General features: G+C 42.9%; 2 protein-coding genes across 6 annotated transcripts in view; one reads left to right on the top strand and one right to left on the bottom strand.

The window, feature by feature from the left end:
- The first annotated feature begins 3,473 nt into the window (after positions 1–3,473).
- On the top strand, positions 3,474–6,455 carry dbx1a (developing brain homeobox 1a). Its single transcript, XM_075472228.1, has 4 exons — positions 3,474–3,911; positions 4,013–4,114; positions 5,611–5,813; positions 5,930–6,455. The coding sequence occupies exons 1-4, from the start codon at positions 3,545–3,547 to the stop codon at positions 6,215–6,217; spliced, it is 960 nt and encodes a 319-aa protein (XP_075328343.1). The 5' UTR covers positions 3,474–3,544; the 3' UTR covers positions 6,218–6,455.
- A 225-nt stretch (positions 6,456–6,680) lies between these two features.
- nav2a (neuron navigator 2a) overlaps positions 6,681–23,396 on the bottom strand; it is a 242,925-nt gene continuing 226,209 nt past the window's right edge. For all 5 annotated transcript variants that reach the window (XM_075466795.1, XM_075466785.1, XM_075466776.1 and 2 more), the window contains 19 exons: positions 22,787–22,839; positions 21,023–21,046; positions 20,613–20,687; positions 18,712–18,795; positions 18,473–18,596; positions 18,136–18,311; positions 16,239–16,411; positions 15,994–16,147; positions 14,823–15,009; positions 14,493–14,593; positions 14,300–14,395; positions 13,992–14,166; positions 13,532–13,767; positions 12,349–12,500; positions 12,025–12,096; positions 11,717–11,913; positions 11,514–11,632; positions 9,623–9,823; positions 6,681–9,509 (listed from right to left, as the gene is read on the bottom strand). In XM_075466795.1, coding sequence (XP_075322910.1) covers positions 9,384–9,509; positions 9,623–9,823; positions 11,514–11,632; positions 11,717–11,913; positions 12,025–12,096; positions 12,349–12,500; positions 13,532–13,767; positions 13,992–14,166; positions 14,300–14,395; positions 14,493–14,593; positions 14,823–15,009; positions 15,994–16,147; positions 16,239–16,411; positions 18,136–18,311; positions 18,473–18,596; positions 18,712–18,795; positions 20,613–20,687; positions 21,023–21,046; positions 22,787–22,839 — 2,525 coding nt within the window. In that variant the 3' untranslated portion in view covers positions 6,681–9,383. The remainder of the gene's footprint in view (positions 9,510–9,622; positions 9,824–11,513; positions 11,633–11,716; positions 11,914–12,024; positions 12,097–12,348; positions 12,501–13,531; positions 13,768–13,991; positions 14,167–14,299; positions 14,396–14,492; positions 14,594–14,822; positions 15,010–15,993; positions 16,148–16,238; positions 16,412–18,135; positions 18,312–18,472; positions 18,597–18,711; positions 18,796–20,612; positions 20,688–21,022; positions 21,047–22,786; positions 22,840–23,396) is intronic.

The raw sequence follows: 23,396 nt of genomic DNA on the forward strand, positions 1-23,396 counted from the left end.
GCACTTTTATAGCTGAAATTATGATTCTGGTTGTAGCTATTAAACACCTGCAGAACTTAAAGGACTGGTTGTGTTAACAGCACCATTTAATTAGCACCATAATGTGCTGTCGGTATGTTGATCCGCATTGAAAAAGAAAAGAAAATGACACTACTACATTTTCTGGACTGAAAGCTACATGTCCATGTTTTGCATTAGATTAAACTATCATTCATGCTCAGCTGTGAAATCACACTTTTAAGGCTTCCAAACATTACATGCCCACGTTTTCTTTTGCATGTAACATGTCTATATTTTGCTTTATAGGAAACTGTCACAAAGTTAAATTCAACAACTATAATGTGTTCAAAAAGGCTTATCAGGAGGTAGGAGGGGTGATGGTGTTACAAGTTGTATTGTCAAACTACTTTTCTCCTTCACTGTGGGTTGTTAGATTTGTGCATCCAATTTTACATAGTTGGGTTTAGATATTCATATAAATATGACATTGGGTAAATCTTACCATTTCTGGAGCCCTATGACACTTTTGGACATTTGGGCAAAGTAACTGTAACACGTTTTCGTCTGAGGCTGGATTAGAGTTTCCAAAGACTCTGGTGGAGTTGGGCTGAATGACTGCAGTGTTGAGATGGATGGACTGGTGACCGGTGTCATACCAGGCTGCAACCAGTCAGCACAATCTGTTCATCCCAGTAAAGTGAAAAGATGGGGAGTTCCCTTCCCTTGATGCGCCCACGTCACTGATAAATAATGAGGGAATAATAAACAGTCAACCACCTGTCGGACCCGCGGCACAATGAGACGGCCCATTGAGAGCCTTTCATGCATGGGTAACATATTTACTCAATCCCCTTTCACTTAACGAAGCAGAAAGAGACCCAAAACAATGGTTAAGTTCATCTATTTGGTAAACTGGTATATGGCTCCGTCGAAAAATTCTCCAAAAATTTCGAACATTTCTGAGATGGGTTAAACATCATCGGCAAAACGAGAGAAGTTAAGAATTTAAGAGCGCGCCGCTTGCGTATCTCATGTGTTTACATTTTGTGTTTTAATCATATCTCTAGAACACATGTAGTAAAATTACAAGAAGCTTATGTGAAATTATGCGACGTGACTTTACGTATTAATCACACACTTTTTCATCTAATGGTTCATAATCACTGAATTATTGTTTTTATTATTGGTAATCCTGTTCTCGTATGTACGCTCGTGCATCCTGTAATAAATAGATTATCCCTGCGAGGATATTGTTGCCATCAGGCAACTTAATGAGGTATTTCTAGTGTGACTAGGTCGGTTATCCATAGATGTAAATCTCAGAATGAAATCAAGTCGATGTAGTTGCCGCAACAAACTGTCAGCAATGAAACAGGATGATAATAATCGAGAGTATCTGACCTGGTTATAAAGTGACCTAAAATACCTTTTAATGCCACTTAAACACGAGTGGCTGATTCCCTGTAGGATAACCATAAAGGGAGGGAGCGTTGTTGTTGGTGTCGATATTTCAGAGATGTGCTTTTAATGGCTTTAATTCAGCCGCAGCCAGCTGTTTTTACTCGGCCTGGTGAAGGAGCGGGGACGTGGCAAGCTTGCAAAGCTCGTAGAAATTAGTCTCGGTCAGCCAGAGCAGCCCATGCTTCCTGCTAACCATCTGCTTACCGCTCACAAAAGGGGGATTTCGGGCAGCCAAGTAAAGGAATATAGGCTAATAAAAAAGCTTTGAAGGTCTCGTTACTTATTGAAGGTGTAGCAGCGGGGACGGGGCGCCGTGTTAACGCCTGCTTGTGCGTCCTGCGCTCATAAAGCGGACGCATCTCTGATAAGCGTTGACTCTGTGTAAAGGATCATTTCACGGAGGCGTTCCTTTTTAATTATCGGATTGTGGCCAGTTTATATTGGACTGATGTAGAACCACTTATTATTTGAGCTGAATCAAATTATACAAAGTGAACGACTTAAATCAACAAGAAAACCCAATAAATAAAGCCGATTTGAGTGTTCTTTTGATTTTAATTGGGTTAATTTACAATTATAACTTTAGAAAGTAAAGCAAACTTATGATGGGCTTAATTACCATCATATTTAGTAATCATCGGGTCCTAATATTGCAGGCAGTCTTTTCCCCATTTAAGTCTTAAAAACGTGAATATTAATAGGCTACTTGTGTTTGTGAGGAAAAAGTTTACTGACTGTAACATGGAAAATATAGATATGCCTAAAAGAAAATAACTGAAGACAAAATAAAATACGGATTAATTGAATAAGGAAAAATAACTATCATAAAGGATTTTAAAACCTAATGTTTCCTAATTGTATTTCTTGGTTTAACTGGGGTTTTTTCCCTTCTTTGGTTCTGCATCGCGTTTTTCGCCTGATTTGATCTGCGTTAACGGGTTTTTAGGGGAAAAGCTGACAGAACACGACTATCAGGCTCCAAGTCGCTTTAATAAGAGTTTTATATGGGGTCTCAGTGTCCGCTCATATGAATGCGTTTTAAATCAAATCACAGATGCACTTTTATTCAGCCGGTTAAAATAGCAGAACAAAACCGTCTTTAGAAATAAAGCTTTTTTTTTTTTGTTATTCCACTGGGGCTTTTTTTTTTTCTTTTTTGAAGGCGAGAGATGGAAAGAGAAAGGCCGAGGGGGAGCCTCCTCCGCAGCTGAGGGTGACAGTTAGTTCATGGTTAACAGGATCAGGAGCGCACGGTCCAGGCCGCACACTTCTTCTGTGCGCTCTGAGCTGCGGCTGCTGAATGAAGCCTGCGCAAAAAGAGTGATATTTAACACATCTGTTAAAGCGTTTTGATAGCAGAAATCCGTTTAAGACATTATTCCATGACGAGGGCCAGATTGAGTGTTGAGAATCCTATGAAACCCTAAAAACTGATTTACATGCGAGATGGTGCCAAAGTCTGCAGATGATGTAGAAAACATAGATGATTTTTCAGATCATTTAACTTTATTCTCATTGTTTAAAATGTTTTCTGAATCTACATGGCTACATGTTTATTTTTGCACCACTGAAAACAAAATAAAATACTTTTTTAGTATGCATAGGGCACCCTAAAAGGGAGAAAATAATGATGTATATTTCTTAGAAGTCATTCAAAGTTTCAGCATAATACCTGAATCTAAAGATTGCTCTTTAATTAGGCCACTTGCCTCTTCCAAACAAAACAAATTGAAAGAAAAGTGGTCAACATGCAAAATTGATGACTGAGCCTCTTTGTGCTCTTTGCATTGTGTATTGCTTGCTTATGAAGTCTAATGCAATCATAAATTGCGTTCTCCGGCCAATCAGCAGGCCGGGGGCTGCCGCATGAAAGCGACCCATGTGGAGAACTTTGTTGAGCTCCATTGTTGAGGCTGTCAGCCCTAAGAGGAGAGCCGGGGGGGCTGGCTGCTATAAAACTCGTCTCCCCTGAGTGAGGAAGCCAGAGCAGTTAGCAGCCATTCACACGACTGATTCCCACCCAGCTGACTCACGGAATATTTCTGATTTCACACAGTGATTATTTTTTTTGAAAGCCGGGACCATGATGATCCCAAGTGTCCTCGCTCCGCCAGCCCTCTACCCGGGGCTGTACCGGCCCGCAGCAGCTCTGCCGCTCCATCAGAGCCTGCCGTCCACCTTCCCGACCCATTCCAGCTTCTTGGTGGAGGACCTGCTCCGCATTAGCCGCCCCACCGCCTTCATAAACCGGACTGTCCCGCCAGCGAGCACCTCCTTGCCCAACGTTACAACCACTTTGTCCTTCCACTGTGCATCTGCGGAGCGCACATTGGCCACGACCGCGGTGACGCGCGAAACGTGTTCACCAAAAACGTTGACGACGAACAGCAAAGATCCAAGTTTTCTGAAGTTTGGAGTGAGCGCCATCCTCGCACCATCGCCAAAAATTGGTGAGTAGGCAAAGACCTCTGTGTTTCCTCAGTTTAAACTCGTGTGTATTTCGATTATTTTGAATCCAGGAAGGATTTTAACATGTGTGTCTCCTCCACAGCGTCCTTACACCCTACAGTCCACAGTCTGCACTCCAAGACCTTTCCCGTTCCCTGTTTCGAGGGAGCATTTCACCCCATTTTCAGGACACCTTATTTGCCAGGTAGGTGCAGCATTGATGCCCTTATCCTTCATGGCCTTTAGAATTCTTTCTGTGCTAATTGCATTTAAATGTAAACCACTGTCACCCCTGTCATATATTTTATCTGGAATGGAAGAAGAAAAGGGACAAACAGCCAGAAAAGAAGAAATCACTGTCTTATTAATGGGGACCGAAGGCTCTGGTCCCTGCCAGGGCAAACCAACCCACCCCCTAATTAACCAATTATCCCAAATCGTCACGCTCTAAATTTGAGGCGGGGTGGCGAGTTATAGTCCCCTGCTTCCCATTGGGGGCGTTTTGGCATTTCCCTGGTCCTGCGTTTTCCCACAGCGTCCGGGGGGCCACCGGGCCGCTGTGGTGGCAACAAAGCCCCCAGCACCGTGACCAATTTGGTCAGCTCCCATCGGGCGAACCACCCACACACCCAGGAGAGTGACTTTTACCAGGCGGGCCAAAGGCGTGAACCAGTCATGCACTAATTTCCCTATTAGGCGCTATTGAGAGTTTTCAATATTCTCACAAGACCACATAGTGCGTCGTTGTTCCGTATTCTGCTGCGGCCGCAGGGCAGCTACAGTGAGGAAGGAGTCCAGTGAGGAGCCTGCAGAGAGAAGGGTCCTGCGCTGTGGGGTTCAAAAGTAAAGCAAACTGTCCCAATCACAACTGTACCGAAAAAAAACTTTACTAACCCCCCCTGCACGCTTAAAGGCGCGGGGGATAGGTTACCACTGACTCCCAGTCTCCACTCACTGTGCCTTAAACGTTTATGAATCCTCTAACCGAGCCAATCAACGAGTTGCGCTAAAAAAAAAAAAGATCCTTTGGAAAAGTCTATAAAGTCGCAAGTCCCGGCTTTCATTCAGACAAATCATAATGGAGATGGAGTCTTTTCATGGGCCCAACTGAATGCCTCAACAAAACAACTCCAGCGTCCTGAATAGCTTTTCGTGTTCATTTAATGAAAATGATTTGAGGGCACGAAGAAAAAAAAAACCGCTATTCCCCTCCACTCTTCACTCCCCCCCCGACTGGCATCAGTATTCTGGTATGCAGTTGTGTTTAGTTTGAAAGTGTAAATCTCCTTTTGTTGCGATAATATATGGCCTTCGCCGCCTGTCCAGAGTCTTTTCTGCGTTAGTTCATTACTACACAATTACCGTTCACGGTTTATTAACTCCTCTATCCGCCCTCACAGGGTTCCTTAAAGGATATGCTACCTCTTTACCATACCAATGCGGTTGAGGACTGGCCAATGTGCTAATTAGTCACCTCGTGCCATTTCACTCAAAATGGGAAAACTATGGGTCTTAAAGAAGAATCCTCATCATCGTATATCCAAGAGCCTTTCTGAAGCCGAAGCGTTTTTAAAAAAAAAATATATATATATATTGAAAATGGTTTTAAAAATATTTGGACTTTATGGCTTGCAGTATGATTCATGGAGTTGGTTTTTAAAGATACAAATTCTAATTTATCTCCTCTTGTTTGCATTGCAGCATCTTCCTCCGTTGTTCCCATCCCGGGAACTTTTTCGTGGCCCCTGGCCGCAAGAGGGAAGCCCCGCAGAGGGATGCTGAGGCGGGCCGTGTTCTCCGACGTTCAGCGCAAAGCCCTGGAGAAAATGTTCCAGAAACAGAAATACATCAGCAAGCCCGATCGGAAGAAACTCGCCTCTAAACTGGCCCTCAAAGACTCGCAGGTAAAAAACTTTCTTCGGTTGTGGTTACAATTCTTAGTATGCCACGCGTAATCGCGCGTAAATACCCTGTTCCACTTTGAACTTTTCCTAACTCGCCTCTTTCTCCCCGCCTGCAGGTGAAAATCTGGTTTCAGAACCGGCGGATGAAGTGGAGGAACTCTAAAGAACGAGAGCTGTTGTCATCCGGTGGATGCCGGGAGCAGACGCTGCCCACCAAAGCCAATCCACACCCGGACCTCAGCGATGTGGGCAAGAAGTCATCAGCTGAGGAGGAAGAAGAGGAGGAAGAGGAGTTTGGAAGAGAGAGAATGAGGGCGGCGGGATCCTGCATCTCCTCTCCCTCTCTCTCCAGTAAGCACTCGGACTTCTCAGAGTCGGACGAAGAAGAAATTACAGTATCTTAATTTATTTTAAAAAAAGAAAAAGAAAATATAGACTTATAACCCACGATTTGTTTTTAATGAAACTGTGACCAGATTTGTAAGAAGCTGCTGAAACATCCGCCCATCAATGTCACTGTTTGTAGCTTCTTCAGTGCACGTGCGCGCTGGACAGGATCTGCTTTGAGACACAGTTTGCTGTTTTGCACAGCTTTATTCAATTGTACAGTATTTTGTACAATTTCGTATGGAAATTTTAAGCCAAGAATACTGAGTTACTTTTACCTTGACATTAAATAGAGTTGTTTATTGAAAATTGTAGCTATTCCGTTAATTTATATGAATTTGTTTAATAAGTACGTTGTATTATGTGCTGTATATATGTTTATTTCACACTTTTTTTTGTACAAACATCAAATAAAATGGTGAACAACTTCAGGTCGAGAGAATGCGGTTGCTTTTAAGAAAACAATATTAACAAATTCCATCATAAATAATTATTAATTTTATTGAATCACAATAACTTAAAACTAGTACAGTGATATCAGATTTAATTTTTCCGAGCCCTGGACAGACAAGTGACGACAAACTGCATCGATCTCCTTCCAATGTAAAGAGACTGTACACAAAATACTCAATTTCAAGTATTGTACCAAATTGGCTAGAAAAGTCATCAAAATGCTGCAAGATAAAGTATTTACAAAATTATGTTACATATAAAAAATGTACATGGCTAAGAAGGCTAAACATTCATTGAATTTGTGTAGTAAACTGACAGAGCAGTCAAATGCTTTAATAACACCCACAACTCTGTGAGCAGGCTTTACACAGACTAACAGAATCACACTTGTTGTGCTTACAAAGACGGTAGCGGGACAGCCTTTATAGGATACACAAACACACACACGGACAAAGATTATTGGACACAAATCTGGTGCCATGCTGAACGTCTGCAGTCAGTGCTGAAATATGCTCGGGAGACAAATGCACGTTCGGCTTTTGGCTTCAATTTGGAGACCAGAATGAATGTTGCATAGGAATCGGTGACAAAAACATTGAAAGCAATGGACCACATAACTCCGACTTTTATCCGCCTGCCCTTCCCTGGAGGCAGGCTGGGAGGCTTAAAAGGAAGAAAAACTGATATTTTCAATATCACAAACTTGTTTCATTATCATTCAACCACAAGTACCTTTTATAACTTTAAGCTCTCGTTAATTTTCACTATAAACAAAGCAGCTTATACACTAGTTTTCACTTAATTAGATCAACATGTTTGACTCTTGTTCACATAATGAAAACATAAGCGTGGCAAAAGCACAATTAAAGGATGGGAGATGAGGTATAAAATCAATACATCTTCTTAAACTTCCCTCACCCAGTCAACCTGCAATAGGTTCTGATTTCAAGCACCAAAACACAACTAAATACTCTTCTTTCTTGCTAGTGGTCCAAAAATATTTACAGTCTTTTTTTATTTTTTTTTTTAGCACTGGGGTCACACATGCAGACAACTTTATTCAAAAACCCAGAGCACTGCTTCCCATTCACATCTATTCAATCCCTCGGCATCTGTGATTGATATGATGAGAGGTCAGCGCTGCTCTTCGACAGCAGCCGCTGGTCGATTAGAGTCGACTCGGAGCCCTGTTAAGTTCACAGCCATTTAGACAAAGAATCGGCTAATGCACGAAGTCTGTTAGAAAAGAGTAAGGCATTGTTTGTTAGAGTTCAGTCCAGCACCAAAGGAGTTTTGTGCTACAACAGCCTGTATGGGCAAATGTGCATGAGATCGCAGGATTATTACAGGGTCAAAGCAAGAACTTGGAAGTGTTAAAGGCGTAATATATATATATATATATGATCATATAAAAGGACATGAAGTCATGACATCATCTCAAACACTGAAAAGATGGGATAAATGTTGCCAAAGTCCATATTATTTTCTCATTGAGTGTCATTTCCCCCTGAAAGTTTTTGAGATAATCAGACTTTAAATGCTTTTTTTGTTCAGTTTTTTTCCTTTTTAAAAGTAGCTATACATGTCTAGCTGGAAAGAAATTGTACTTTTTAATTAAGTCTATGTGTTAGTCAATCAAACATGGTGTTACCAGCTGGAACAACATAGCAGGTTTTATTCACTCCCTGTGAGTAGGGTTGGGAATCGTCTGAACGTTCCCAATTCAGAATGGTAGTAAAAGGTCTGTTTGAAAAACACAAAAATAATTTCACTTTGAACATTTCAACAATTCCAAATGAGGGTTTTTAATAGAAAACCTCATAAATCATGAACTATTGAAAATGGGTCCAACATAATCACGTACCCAGAGTGGGAATCCTTTTCCAGGAACCCTTCTATAGGTGCACGAGGGAATTGATGAGATAATTGTAAGTTTTTTTTCCCTTTCTATGGGTAACTGGTACTGGGTATTTTTGAGTTTCGATTCAAATCCTACTTGTGAGTCGGTTTGTGGCCCAATTTTCATCCATGTAATGTCACAACTACACAAAATGGTGCTGTAGTGCAGAACAAAAGCCATCAGTAGTTTGACTGTGACAGTGTTGGATCTGCAGATAGAAACTCAGCATTTCTCAACAAGTTTGGCTTCGACATACGTTGCAGTTGGATGTTAAACGGATGTTTGTTGAATTCTGCAGGACCGAACGTTAACTTTGGCTCAATTTATCCATCAACACAGACAACTTAAGTCATGGAGATGGTGACAAACTTGCTGGCTGTTCATCCATCCATCCAACCACCAACAGGTGGTAGCTGAAGTCCACCGACTACTCCAGAAATGAGCGGCTGTATCGCCATCTCCAGGCAGCTCTGGTGCACTGCAGCTGCTGCTGCTCAGTGGAGGATGGAGGACTCCTGGCTGGTGTTTACATAAACTGGCAGCTGGTGATGATGATGATGAAGATGATTATGATGCCTCACCAACAGGGACAGGCTGTGTGCTTTAATTCTGTCTGAAGTAGATGTCGGGCTCCTGACAGGAGATATGGGCCACGGCGGTGAAAAAAAACCCAAAAACACAGCAGCGCAGTAAAAACTTTTTCTTTTTTTTTCCTTTATAATATTTGGGTTACCTGCACCCAAATTAAGAAGGCTGCATTTTTGTGGCATGAATTAGACTCAACAAAAAGTTATTTTTAAAAATGATCCCATGGTTGTGTTTTCATGGCATCACAAGGTCGATTCCAGCGACGAGTCCAGGATGTCGTCCTGGTGACTGTTGCTGTTGGAGTCGCTGTCGTAGCTCTGCGGGCTCGACGACGTTGCTGCTTCCTTCAGACGCATCAGCATGTTCATCTGTCGGCAGAAATAGGGAATCAGCCCGATTTGTGCAGGACTAACCTAACTAACTGCTTTAAATGCTCGCTTGGTGTGTTGCTGCCTGTTCTTAATCGTGTATTTTTGCTCACCAGAGGGTCTGCGTCACTGTCACTCTGTGGCGGCTCCTTTCTGACTCCTTCTCTTGGGGCGGAGTAGCCATCGAACCCCACGTCCTCTGGGCGGAGCTGCAGCAGCGGGGGCCAATCTCCTGGTGGGGGAGTTGACGACCATGGGTAGGTGTCGATCACCCAGGCTGCTGGGTCCTCCCATGCAGCCCTGCGGCCATACAGCTACAGAGAGACAAATTATTTTCTGTTTAGTATGTAGGATCAACACCTTGAGTATTTAATAGGGCTGGGCAACGATTAAAATGTTTAATCTAATTAATCACATGATTTTTCTGATTAATCACGATTAATCGCATTTGTACGCAAAATCCAAAAATTTATTCAAAAGTAGGGTAAAGCTTTTAGCATTTAGTTTTATTTTAAATGTGCTGCCATATGAATGAAAGTGCCATAACATTTGTTGTGCAAACACACTTTTAACATCAGCATCTTTCTGTAGTTTTTATGTAGAAGCCTCGCTCCACTGTCTGTTTCCTTGAATGACTTGCTGCTATCAGTTGTGTGTTTTGCCTTTAAGTGATATTTTAGACTGGAACTACTACGCTGAGAAGACAATTCAACTTGGCTGTAAGTGCAGGAGTTTTTTAAAAATTTATTTTTAAATACGTGCTTTTATGTTGAAACAAGTAAAACAGAAAGTAGTGCCGGTTAGCTCCGTGAGCTTCACGCAGAGACCGAGGAGCACCTGCAGCGGTGATGTCCAACTTTAAAATGAAAATGGCCGAGTAAAAGTTCCGTATCCTTCTCCATGTTTGGTGGTTCCGCAGCAGAATGCAACAGACTTTTACAATAATAAAACCTGTGTTAATGCGCGATAAAATATTTATCTGCGTTAAATATTTAACAAAGTTAATGCGATAATAATGAGTTAACTCACCCAGCCCTAGTATTTAAGCACATTTTTTTTAGACGGCTGCTTTGAGAACCAGTCTGTTAGTTCACCTAGGATATAAAACAGCTGCTAATTTGCACAGGTATGGAAATAAAACCAGATCAGATTAAAAAGAGAATGAATATCTGATTATTTCATGAAACCAAGATGACATTAACAGCAGCACAGTCTATCATCCACTAAGCTGCTGCAGTGTTTTAATAGTGTCTATGATTTGTAATGTGGAAGAATAGCATCTATTCTCCCACAATATGGAAGATCTTATGAGCTGACTGACTGAAAAATGACTGCCGTGTCTACTAAGATGTGCATTAATGTTTGTTGGTTAAAAGTTGTAATATCGCCTGTGTTTCTTTTCACGGCACAGTTCTTTTGAGCTGGACGATGCATCATGTAAATGAGGCATCTGCTACAACAGCTCAGCCAGATTCACTTCTTTCCAATTGTTAGATTTTTGTTTGCTTGTTCGGTAAAACTTATGTTGATCAACATGTCACTCCATGCTACTTTCCTATTGGTTGATTGAAAGACGTAGTTGTTAGTAGAAATAACGCAGCCCACACTACCTCCTGCACGACAGCCATATTGCTTGAACTCTGCAATAATTAACTGCTGCCTGATTAAATCACATCCTAATTAAACGTCGATTCAGAGCACAAATTAAATCTATTTGTCTAATAATAATATATTTTGTATTTAAAGCACTTTACATCAACTTAATGACCTCAGAGTGCAACATTTTAAAACTAGCATTTAAAAAATAAAACAAATTAGAATTTTAAGATTTTTCAGTTAAGCTAAAGGCTAATTAGCATGGACCTTGTCACTTTGAACAGTCTTAAAGAAATTATTTATATCCCCTGTGGATGCTGAGTCAACTCCACTTGGAATAACTGCCATAAATCAAATACCATGCTCTTTGACCGGGAACAAACTATCTCACAACAGTGTTTTTATTACCTGCAGTCCTTCACGAACAGCCTCCAACATGTAAGGGATGATGGAGTAATTCCAGAGATCAGTGAACCACACCCTGGATCCTTCCACGTCCATGGGACATGACAAAAAGAGACGAGGTCCTGCATGGCCCAAAGCCAAGAGGTTAAACACTGTTTATACAGACTGACTTAAGAGTTTCCCACTATAGTGCAAAGCCTCCTTACCAATGGTAACATCAGAGGAGCTGTGTGTCTCCAGGAAGCGGTTGAGGTGGTGCCAAATCCGCGGGACCCAGTCGATGATCTTCACCAGCTCTACGTTGCGCGTTCGGCTGCCAATCTCCATCTCGATGAGCTTCCTCCTCAGGTAGCGACCGAGGAATCCTTTCACTGGCTCCATGTGGTTGGCACACAGCACCCACCTGATGTATCAGTATTCAAAAATATGAAAGACAGTTAAAATGTTCTGAGGATACATTTATTTAGAATTATGAAAGCATTCATCTGAGATGAGGTGATCGGTAGGAATTTACCTGAAGTTATGGTGAAGCTGCAGGTTGGGGGCAGATGATGTGGCTTGGCTCATGGTGCCAATAATGTAGGGACTACAAGGAAAGACAAACACTTATTCATCAGGTCTTAAAGACCCCTCCCATGTTGTATAACAGTGCCGCCGCTTTGCATTATCTCATAGAACATCTCCTGCAAGGCTCTACGTTCAGTTGAGATAAAGGGAAACTGTCTTTGTGAACTGTCCTACTGTACATATTTTCAGTTATTGATTGTAGTTAGTATATAAATTTAAAAAAGTTTCTTTCTTTTTGCAGGACTCTGCTGATCAATGAGTGTGAACTGACCAGTGCTGGTAATTGCAGTTGAAGAGGCCGTTGAAGATCTCTCCCAGGGAGCTGACGTGGTGCAGGTTGTCCAGAATGACCACCAGGGGGCTGTCTGCACCTGAGTGACTGCTGCACTGCTCTGCCAAACCTGACAGGTACTGACGCAGCTCCTGCAGGCACAGAGAGACTTTAGTTTACTTCACCAAAGCATTCTGAGCAGTGTTTAAATAACTGGTGACATATTTGTGTTCTTAGCTGCTGCTATTTACAACAACTTCTAAAACTTTAATAGATGAAAGCCCTAAAGGCCTCGTTATGCTACTCCGTAGCTATCCGTCAATCCGACTCCGTGGTCAGGCAGAGGCTATTAAACCTTTCAAAGTTCTCCGTCGGGATGTCGGATACGCAAGGCAATTAACCTCCCAATCAGTAGGCGTTGCTACGCTAGACGACCCAATCTCGCAACGTCTATTGTGAAAGTCGATGATTGATTGTTCACCTTCCGGCTCCGTTCCGCTCCTCATAGGCTGTGTTCGAAACCGCATACTTCTCCTACTACTCCCACTACTCAAACTACCCAAGATGCAACGTAACGTCGCCGATCGTCATTTCCTGTCAAAACTGCAGTTTCAAGCTAGCTACAACGAGGGTAGGTTCACTTCCTGTTTTCAAAACAAAAGCACCAATTGTATCGTAATGGCTTTCCCTATGATACAAGGCAACGGGTATTTTATTTTGTGAAAATAACCGGAAGTGCGTTGCTCACTACGGCTAGCTTTAGTAGCGCCGAATTCGTGGGAACAAAATTGTAAATAGCCGGTATTTTGTCAGATTTTCAACACGTTGGGGATCTAAACGACTACTTTCTCGCCTGATAATGTTTCAAATGTTGCTAAAGTTTACAGAGTTTAGAGCTTAAGTGAAATCAGCTTCAGGCCGGCTGATTTCGGCTCGGGCAGGAGCGAAATGCATTGTGGGTAAACACTCAGCATACTGTCTGATCGATCAGTATGTAGTATGCGGTTTCGAACACAGCCACAGTGAACGATGGCGACTGAGACAGAAACACTGTTGTTGGAGCTTGTTATATTGAAATACAAAGAATTTTGACCAAATGTTGACCGGCACACAGTAAACTCTTTCTTTTCCCGGACGACTGTAAATCAGGCTTAAAGAGAACAGAAGCTGTGTGTGCATTTACTTTGCTGGATTTGTGGTCCACATTGAAAGTGACGACAGCATTCGGGGTCATCGGTCGGCCCTCCAGCAGCAGCAGGTGTCGAGACAGCTGATTGGCCAGGTAGGTCTTTCCAGTGCCGCTTGGACCTGAAAGGATGACCCGCCTGTGCTCCTTAAGCAGGGAGACGTAGCGCTGCAGCATCGGCTTCGGGATCAGTGTGTCGAACACCAACGAATCCACGTTTCCACTGCTCGCACCTGGACACAAACACACACACACACACACACGATGATGTAAAAATGCAGCATATCTTCTCTTTTGACAAGTTGTGCTCTGTGAATGACTTAACTGTTTACTCATTAGCATAGTTTAAAAAAGTAATAAATGAATTAGTGGCGTTTTATTACAAGATGCTTTATTCTGCTCTGTTTGCCTCTGATTTAGAATCATTTGTAGCGCTGGCATGCTGAGGCTGTGGTACCTTTGAGCTGGATGTTGATGGTATTGTCTCCAACCAGGTAGCCGCAGGGCAGCAGCTCGGGCGTGTTGGCGGCACTGGAGGTGCTCGGCCGATGGATTTCACCGATGTTGTAACCCTGCACGCTGTCTGTGCTCAGGCCCAGCTGGCTCACCGGGTCCACATGAGTGATGTACTCCTGTCAGAGAAGAAGCTCAGCTTTAAGTAGCTTTCAACAGGTGATACAAGCTCATGTTTCTTCCTGTACAAATGGACACAACAAGACACAGCATGTAATCCATTCTGATATGCAGCTGTTGAAGTTGTATTACCTTGAAAAGGCGGCGGACCACTCCATCCAGGACATCCCACTTAGTTTTGCCACTTACACCAATGCAACCAATCAGAAAATGGCGTCGCTGGCCCTCCTGCGACAGAATAACACCACAGATTTTAAGATCCAAAAAGCCTTTGTGTACAATAACAATCTTGACCAACAATTGAAAAAGGAAAAACAGGCATCACCTCTCCCCACTTGCTCTCCTCATCCAGGCTGACAACGATCTTCACGTGTCGGCCCTCCTTCCTCAACCCACCCTCTCCGCCGGTGTCATCCAGCAGCATATCTGCAAGGAATGCAGGGCAGGGTTTTTACATTCGCCATTAATATGTTAGATATTTGATTATTGTCTAAAATAATTAAATAGTTTAATGTTTTCCCTTTTTAGAAATCATGCCACTGCAGAAAGTTGTATGAATGCGAACACATTTATATACAACACTTCAGTCAAAAACTTAACTGCTGTGTCACCAGTGACACAGCAGTTAAGTTCCATGCCATCTGCTCCGTCTTACCCAGGCTGGTTGACTCGCTCGTGGTGAGGTTGAGGCTGTGCTGTGAGAGTCCTGGGCCGGGCCCTGGGGTCTGGCCGTGGGTGTGAGGGGGAGGAGAGGATGAAATGGAGGCCTGGGAGCCCGTCCTGCTGCCATGACTCTCAACCTTCAGACGGTCATTTTCTGCCTTCAGCTTCTCGATCTCCAACTGCCAAACACACAAGCAGTTCATGTCAGCCTCTTTCAAACGCATGTGTGCTTCGTTGCTTGGAAATACAACATATGCTTGCATATATACAAACTAAGGCTGGGCAACGATTAAAGATTTTAATCTAATTAATCACATGATTTCCCTGATTAATCACGAATAATCGCATTTGTACGCAAAATCCAAAAATGAATTCAAAAGTAGTGTATAGCTGTTAGCATTTAGTTTTATTTTAAATGTGCTGCCATATGAATGAAAGTGCCATAACATTTGTTGTGTAAACACACTTTTAACATCAGCATCTTTCTGTAGTTTTTATGTAGAAGCCTCGCTCCACTGTCTGTTTCCTTGAATGACTTGGCAGAGTTTACAGATGACTTTGGTTCTGTCGACTCCGCCATCTGGAAGAACTTTAAAATGAAAATGGCCGAGTAAAAGTTCCGTACCCTTCTCCATATTTGGTGGATCCACCGATTACTTACTTTTCCGGTTGCAGCAGACAGCAACAGACTTTTACAAAATAAAATAAATAATAAAACAGGGGTGGTTTGTGACGTAGTGGGTTGAGCAGGCGCCCCATGTACAGAGGCTATAGTCCTCGCTGCAGCTGGCCCCGGTTCAAGTCCCGCATCGGACGGCCCTGTGCTGCGTGTCGTTCCCCCTCTCTCTGCCGGCTACTTCCTGTCTCTCTGAACTTTCCTATCTATTAAAAGGTACAAAAGCCCTCAAATTTTTTTTTTGTTTTAATTAAAAAAATAAAACATGCGTTAATGCGCAATAAAATATTTATCGGCGTTAAATAATTAATGCTTTAACGCGATAAAAACGAGTTAACTCGCCCAGCCCTAATACAAACATATTCTTAACTTAAATCTCTCAGTGGAAAAAGAATATTCGCCACTGAAGAATTCCTTCAACAATCTGTGACTGTTGAAATCCCCTCCACTGAGAAGTGCTCTCATATGCGAGTGTGTATCCGCAGACCTGCATGCGGTTCATGGCCTCCCGGAGCTGGTCCAGCTGATGTGCGGAGCTGAGAGCCTCCAGGCGTATATCGGTCAGCTTCATTTCCTTCTCCCTGAGCTCACTCCGCAGCTGCATCACCATCTCTGCCTCGCTGTCCAAACACTCTGACAAACTGTGTGTGTACACAAACAGAAGCAGAAGTTTAGAGGTGCGAGTGCATCATAAAGTGGCTGTAAATCCCCAGAAGTCAAACAGATACATACAGTGAGTTGGAGTGTGTATTCCTGAGCATGTGGCTGGCGGCTGAGGTGCCGTTGTGAGGCAGTTTGGGGGAGGATGGCAGCGAAGAGTCTGTCATCTCCTCAATGTCTGAGTGAGAAGAGGCTGACTTGGGAGATTTCTTCTTGGTGAAGGCCTGTTTGAAGGAGCTTCGCAGCTGCAAAAGAAAAAAGAGACGGTGAGCAGGGGAGGTTGACAGTGACTGTGAGGAAGAGGAAGAAAACAGCCGCAGAAAAGTCAAAGGGAGAAAAAGGAATTATTGGTGGATTGACTTATGACTGACTTGGAGCTAGAGCTCTTAACACATACACTTGTTATGTCTACTTACAGAAACAATGTGCCCCTGTCTTGTTTTTGTTCAATTATCCTGAAAAAGATGGTTGTAAATATCAGTCATAATTCCTAAACTGGTCCTTTCATTAGGATCTAAATACCCCCCATATGAAAGCTCAGTGTCTTAATTTTCAGCCCAAAGTCATTATTGAACTGTAACTTTAAAAAGAGTTTAACTCCGGCTACAATTTGAACCATTTGTCATTTTATTTCACTTAAAGGGAAGCATTTATCTACTTCCTAAACAAAAAAGGATGAGCCAAATCCAGACTATTCGAGTGCTTTCACGTCAAAGCCTATTTCATGTGTTATGCGTTTGTGGAGAAATCCACAGTGGGCACATGGACGTGTGTGATACACAAGCTCCATCACCAATTCTCTTCTTCTGACAGTATTTGTAGGAGGATTTTTTTCCTTAAACAAGCCAGCTCAAGTGTCATAAGATCAGTGCTCAGAGGGAGGGAGGGAGGGAGGGCGGCAGTGAAAGAGAGGAGAGGAAAGGCACTACAGTGGCAGATAAAGACAGTGGGAGAGGAAGAAAGAGGACTGAGGTTAGTAACCTATAAAAGGTGCGGGGGTGTTAGGCTTCTTTGTTTCTTTCATTTCACACAGCATACCACTCTTACCTCATAAACCTGCCACATGAAGCGAAGCAAAGGAAGACAGAGAGACAAAACAGCACATGTTCATATGGGTTTGGATGTGTTAATGTGTTACGGAGGGACAGGGATTGAACTTGAAACCCCTACAAGTCGCGAGCTGATCTGACTTCCTGGCAGCTGCGAGTTAATTCTACATCCCAACCACCATGAAATGAAGCGTCTTTCATGAACGATTACATACTGTCCACCACACACAACCCCCATATATGTACTTTCCACATTACAGCCCAGAGTGAGCAGCACCTGCATGCAGGGGCCTCCTGTGGGGTCTCATCTGCACATTCACAAAGAGGAGGGTACTTTATTACCACTATGACCTAAGGGCAAGAAACTACGTGACAAAACAGCTCCCCTTAAAATCTAACAAATTTGGGGTGAAATATTAACAATCACGGGGGGGTAACAGAGTCAGTCTAGGGGAAGATGAAGGAAAAAAAGTTGCGTACTTCATCATCTATGACTTGTCCTCCGGTGCACAAAAGTGTCTTTCATCAACAGACAAGAAAAATGAATATCTTTCAAAGATTGTAGAGAAAGTTTATGATAATTCTTGCATCAAAACTAGCAAAAGAAACCTACAATAAAGACTATACTTTACCCTAAAAATAATTGATTTGGAAATTTGTGAAAGTTAAAGTAAATCCATCCAAATTTTTTGTCCACAAATAACCATATCAAATCCATTACTAGTTTTCTACATGACTGCGTGTAGTAAAATCCTGTGTATTCACCTTTTCGCCCCCAGTGAAAGACGGCTAAAGAGAAGAAAACCCACACATGGAAATGAAGAGACAAAAACAATAAACCACCACAGCTCCTGACGGCCGGCTTGTTAGTAACTTCACCGGTGTTAACATTTGAGTTATTCGTATTCCCGGCATCTCACCCAGTTCTTCTTGTTCTTCTTCTTGTTTTTTGCGTCGGCATCCATGTTGGAGCCCACGCTGGAGTGGCTGGTGGCGCTGGCGACGCTGCTCACGCTGTCGGAGGAGTGCTGCCGCCTTATTCGCAGGTCTGGCTGCTGATTCTGTTGCTGCTGCTGTGGACTGCCGCTACTTCCAGCTGAGGAGACCAAACAGTGAGAGTAAACACTTTTACTGATCAAGGGAGATGTGTGGCTCATAGATTATGGGAGCCTTGATCATGAACCTTTCCCTTAAGAGTTTACATTCAAACTAATTTGATTGATCGATTGATCCAGTGTTAAAATTGTTTGTCTTTACCTGTTCGGTCTCCTCTCGGTGCGAGTTCAGGCGTGTTGATGACTCCGTTAATGGCAGCCTGAGCAACGGCGTTCTGCTTCTTTAGCAGCTCGATGGTTTTCCTCAGTTCGTTCAGCTCGGAGTCCTTCACAAAGAAGATGTCAAGAGGTTCAGTCTGACAAATCACCTGCAGAAGCTTTGCACGTCCACTCTGAGTCACGCTCTGCAGTCTGTTATAAAACTAGAAGAACCGTTTTCACCTTCTGCTCTGCTGTCAAGGTGAGACTCTTCAGTCTGATGGTCATGTTGCCGAGACTCTGTTCGAATGCTGCGACCAGGTGAGCCTGTGGGGAAATAAACATTCAAGTTCCAGCTTTTCACCTCGGTCTACGCAACAACTGTTCACACAGCATGACAACACAGTGAAAAGTGTAAAAGAAATTCAGCCTTTCCAAATTCTAGTCCAATGTTCATTAAATGGCCACCAGGCTTTTACCAATTTTCAAAGCCTGTAAAGACAAACGTTTTTCCTCATAAACCTCTTTAAGATCTGTGTCCACAGTGAAATGAAGCGAGCCCGAGTTGCATCTCATCAGCCTCTCCCTCTGTCTGCCGTTGGTGGAGGGATTAAAGTTTAAGGGGAACCAAGTCCCTGTGTTGTTCGCTGCAGGCTGGTGGTTACTTGATGCCATGGAAAAAGAAGTAAGCTGGGGATATATTCACTTTGACTACAGCTGCGGGTACTTATTGGACTGCAAATAACAAGGTTAGTGTGGGAAGAGTCTGTTTTAGGACACAGGAGAATGATCTGAATCAGCAGCGTCCTTGAGAAAGAGAACAGTCTACATCAACTGCTTTAACCTCGGGCCTAAACCCCAAACATGATGTGAAGTCGCCCTCATACCAAAATAAAACCAGAACTAAACCCAAATAAATGTAAAGAATTTCACAACAGTGGACTCAAACCGTGACACGTTTTCCAGAAACAGTCCTTGGAGCTGGAGACATTCATAGATGTTCTAGTAAAACTGATGAGACGGCAATTTGGATGATTTTTTTATATTGTAAGTTGGTCCAAAACAGTCAGGTAGTATTTGACAACCCAGATTCTGACACTGTAGCAGGTACGCGTCAAATAGTGAGATTAAAACCTCTGAGTGCGACACAGCTAAATTTATCAGTTTATTACAAAATGTCCATCCTTCACTTTATGCTAATAGTCTATGATCTGTGGACACCTGCACGTGTGTGAGAGAACTGAGAAAGGCGTTGACTGATGTCTGAATTCAAGTCGTGATGCTTTGCAACAGGAGATGTTCTTAGATTCTCGGCCTCGGGGGCTATAAGGTGTGTTCAGATAATTCATCTTTCTACATCATGTAATCAAATATTTGAACAAAGCCCCCCCCCCTCCCCTTCCTGCATTTTTTGTGTTTTTTATCTCCGTTTCTCCTTCAACGCTCTCGCCACGCCTTGTTGCATCCAGGCGTCGTGAGCCGTAAATCTTCAGTCCACATCTGGGGCAGTCTCTCAGCAGTGTGCTGAGACTTGAGTCCCTGCTGTAATGTAACACCTTTGCCTTCCTGCCATATCTCTAATCCACAGTAAAAAAAATAATAAAACAGCAGCGTGCACTCGCTCGGGTTGTAGATAACAAATGAAGCGAGGTGAGACTTGTGCAACGCAGAGGGGAGGCTGGCAGAAACAGTCGTGTCTAGAGATGCTTTAAGAGATTTTCTGATGGCTCTGCCAGTTGTGAAATTATAGCTTCTGAGATTAAAGAGCTCTGTGAGAATTGTGTGTTCAGTATTGGTAAATGTTGGGGGTTCGTGACAGAGCCAAGTTTTATAGCTTTTTCTTACTGGAGTCTGTCTTTTTTAAATGTTTAAGCTGCTGCAATTTGAATACATATCAATACTTCAAGTATTCTGGATGATCAGAAGGTTCCAGTTGGTATGTGAAGTTTAAAAGATCGACATTTTAATAGGTTTTAGGATTTTCCTGGTTTCAGGATCACAATTATTTTGTCTGTTTGTAGTATAAAACCCTGATTTAATCAAAATATTTTTAATGCCAATATTAGTGATTAAATTTGTAGTTCAAATAGGTATTTTTCAGGGTGTGCGCTTGTTTGTGTGCATTGAAGGGCTCGTTCACTTACATTAGCACTCAGCTGTGTTGTCAGGGCGGAAACCTTTTCCTGGGAGGAATCCAGCTCCCGGCGCAGTTTACGGATCTACAAATACAAAAAAAAAAGCACGTTATGTCAAACACATGCACACAACCAGGTATATAATGAGGAAAATGGCAGCAACAAACGAGGGAGGCACCCAGATTGGAACTGTGATACGTTCAGGTTAAGAGATGAAACGCTGCAGAGGCATAAAAGAGCAGATACAGGTGTACACAGGTGTTCAGAGCGGAACAAGAGCCTGTAACAGGGTCAGTCACTAAACAGTTACACATGTAACTGGATACAACTGTGAAAACATCCCCATGTTTCAACAAGTCCAGCCACTGCACATAGAAAATTAAAGAGGAGAGAAGTGCTGTGGGCGGGCTGATGCTTACCTCTGACTGAGACTTCTCCTCGTTCTGTAAAACAAACACCAGAAGAAGAGAAAATCATTAGATTACATGACAGACTGAATCTGCTGGAGGTGAAATTGCACATGTTCAGACTCCTGTTTGATTTTTCGCAGCTCCGTGGAGACGAGCTTTATAAACTGCAGAGGATATTGTCTGGTGTAATATGTCTGGGAAGCCGAGATATCCTCCTGAAGGCATTTTGCTGTGTGTGTATGCGTCTCATTGTCCTCAAATGCAGCACACGGAACAATGGCAAGAAAAGACGGGGAGCCAAATGCACAGGCAGAGCCAGAGCACGCAAAACAAACGCTCGCTCGCACGAACACAACACATCCTGCTGCTGTTCACCAAAACAGAGAAGCATGCAATACCCGCATTTACATGTAAACAGGCTGCAATGAGCACTGAAACGGCATCTGGACTTCTTTTACTAAGCCCAACTTCAGCCTTTGGGACTACATTTTAAAAACAAGTTTTAAACTGTCACTATGCAGGTTTTGATGACATCTTCTTAAAAAAAAAAAGACAAATGCAAAGTATGAAACAACTAATCCATCTCCATCCGAGAGCCTTTACAATGCAGTTACGTTATGACAGAAGCAACGGAGCAGAACAGCTGATAATTAATGATTTTTCCATGTGGCTCCACCTACCAGCCACTAAACACTGAAACGGGTTCCAACAGCCTCTTGGCGTCTGTGTAGCAGTGTGTTGGCAAATCTGTGCTTACGGCATGCGATTCGCAAAGTAGCAGCTATCTACACATGGTCCACACACACAGCAGTCTGTGTTGGAGACGCAGCCAAAACACAGAGATGCCTCACTTTGATGCAAAGCCTGGATCGGCGCGTCACAAACAAAAACACTTCAGCTCAGCAACATGTTCAGGTAATATTTGGCCCTAAATAAAGAAGCAAGGAAAACTGATGTTGGAACAAAGTTAAATTAGCAGCAGATGACTTTTAAATGTAAGAGATGTTTTACATGTGATGACACATCACCCCTTATGTTTGCAGATAAAAACACATCTTATAACCATACATGTCCAACTCCAACAGAGCATAAAAAGCAGAAGGATGCTGCTTTTCATTCCTACCGTTTGTTGCCAGGATGTGACTGTTCCCGTCAGGGATAAAGTTGCCATCATTTTGTCTCCACTCTCTTCCCTGCTCTGATTTCCAGTCTCAGACTTTCTGGCTTGGATGGCCAAACGGTCTCTGAGAGCTTGTCTGCTATACCTGCCGAGGTGAGTGAACCAGCCCAGAGGGAGGAGGAGCTTCACTGTGAAGCTTTGATATGCTACAGTGTACATACGTGGGCTGTGCTCTGTTTGTCTCTGTGACTAAAACCAGACTTTTTCCTCAGAGGGTGTTCCAGTCGGATGTTTGGATGGACTGAAAGGTGTATTTGTCAACTCAAACACTCAATATGTCACACTTACATTAGATAAAGCAGAAACTGTTTAGCATGCGACTTAAAAGAATTTCTGATAAATTGAGCCAGACATTTCCAGGCTATGTATTTGTTAAAGACCCTGGCTGCAGCTAAACTAGAAGATTGAATGGTTACGTGATAACCCGGGCCTAAATCAATGAGCTACCAGGAGAACTGAGGGAGTTTTAACGAATTACGTAAAGGTGACAACACGTTCCTATATATATATATAAAAAAGATGCATTTCTGCAGCATTCAACAAGAGTTTTCACAATATCCCACACTGATTGACTTGATGGTTTTCAAACTCACCGTGGAGTAAATGGAGGAAGTGCTGGAGACCAGAGACAGGGATGATCCATGAACTGAGGACAGAAAAACCAAAGTTTAAAGCAGTAGAAGTGCATCTGCACACACATTGAGGTGATTCTAAACAGACCTCCCACAGTGATCCCATACAAACCCCCCTCTCTTCCTCGTGCCCCGCCCACCAACTCTTCCTAATTACCACCCTGTGTGCCTGTACTGACCCAGCTGCCCACCACCTCTTGCCAAAGGTAAAAAGGATAAAATGTTACTGTGGCACAGCTGACAGCCTATGAATTATCCTGTTAATGACTCGGCTGCTAATCTCACATCAGACACAGCGAACACAACGCCAACACTGTTTCCTGCCTCGGAGCAGATTAGAGAGGATCAACGGCGTGATGTCATCAACCACACAGAGGTTAGCCTGATCCCCGCAGAATCGTTTGTTCATTTATCTGCCTGAAAAAGAGCGGGTGACGGTTTACAGACGACTCACTTTTATCTGTGCTTGGTCTAGACGGTAAGGTGTGTTGGAGCCACAAGAAAAGGAGAAGCTTTAGTTTGCAACAATTAGACTGTGTGGGTCAAACGTGATGAGATCTTTTCATACATG

This window comes from Odontesthes bonariensis, chromosome 1 (assembly GCF_027942865.1).
Source record: "Odontesthes bonariensis isolate fOdoBon6 chromosome 1, fOdoBon6.hap1, whole genome shotgun sequence".
NCBI classification, from domain to species: Eukaryota; Metazoa; Chordata; class Actinopteri; order Atheriniformes; family Atherinopsidae; genus Odontesthes; species Odontesthes bonariensis.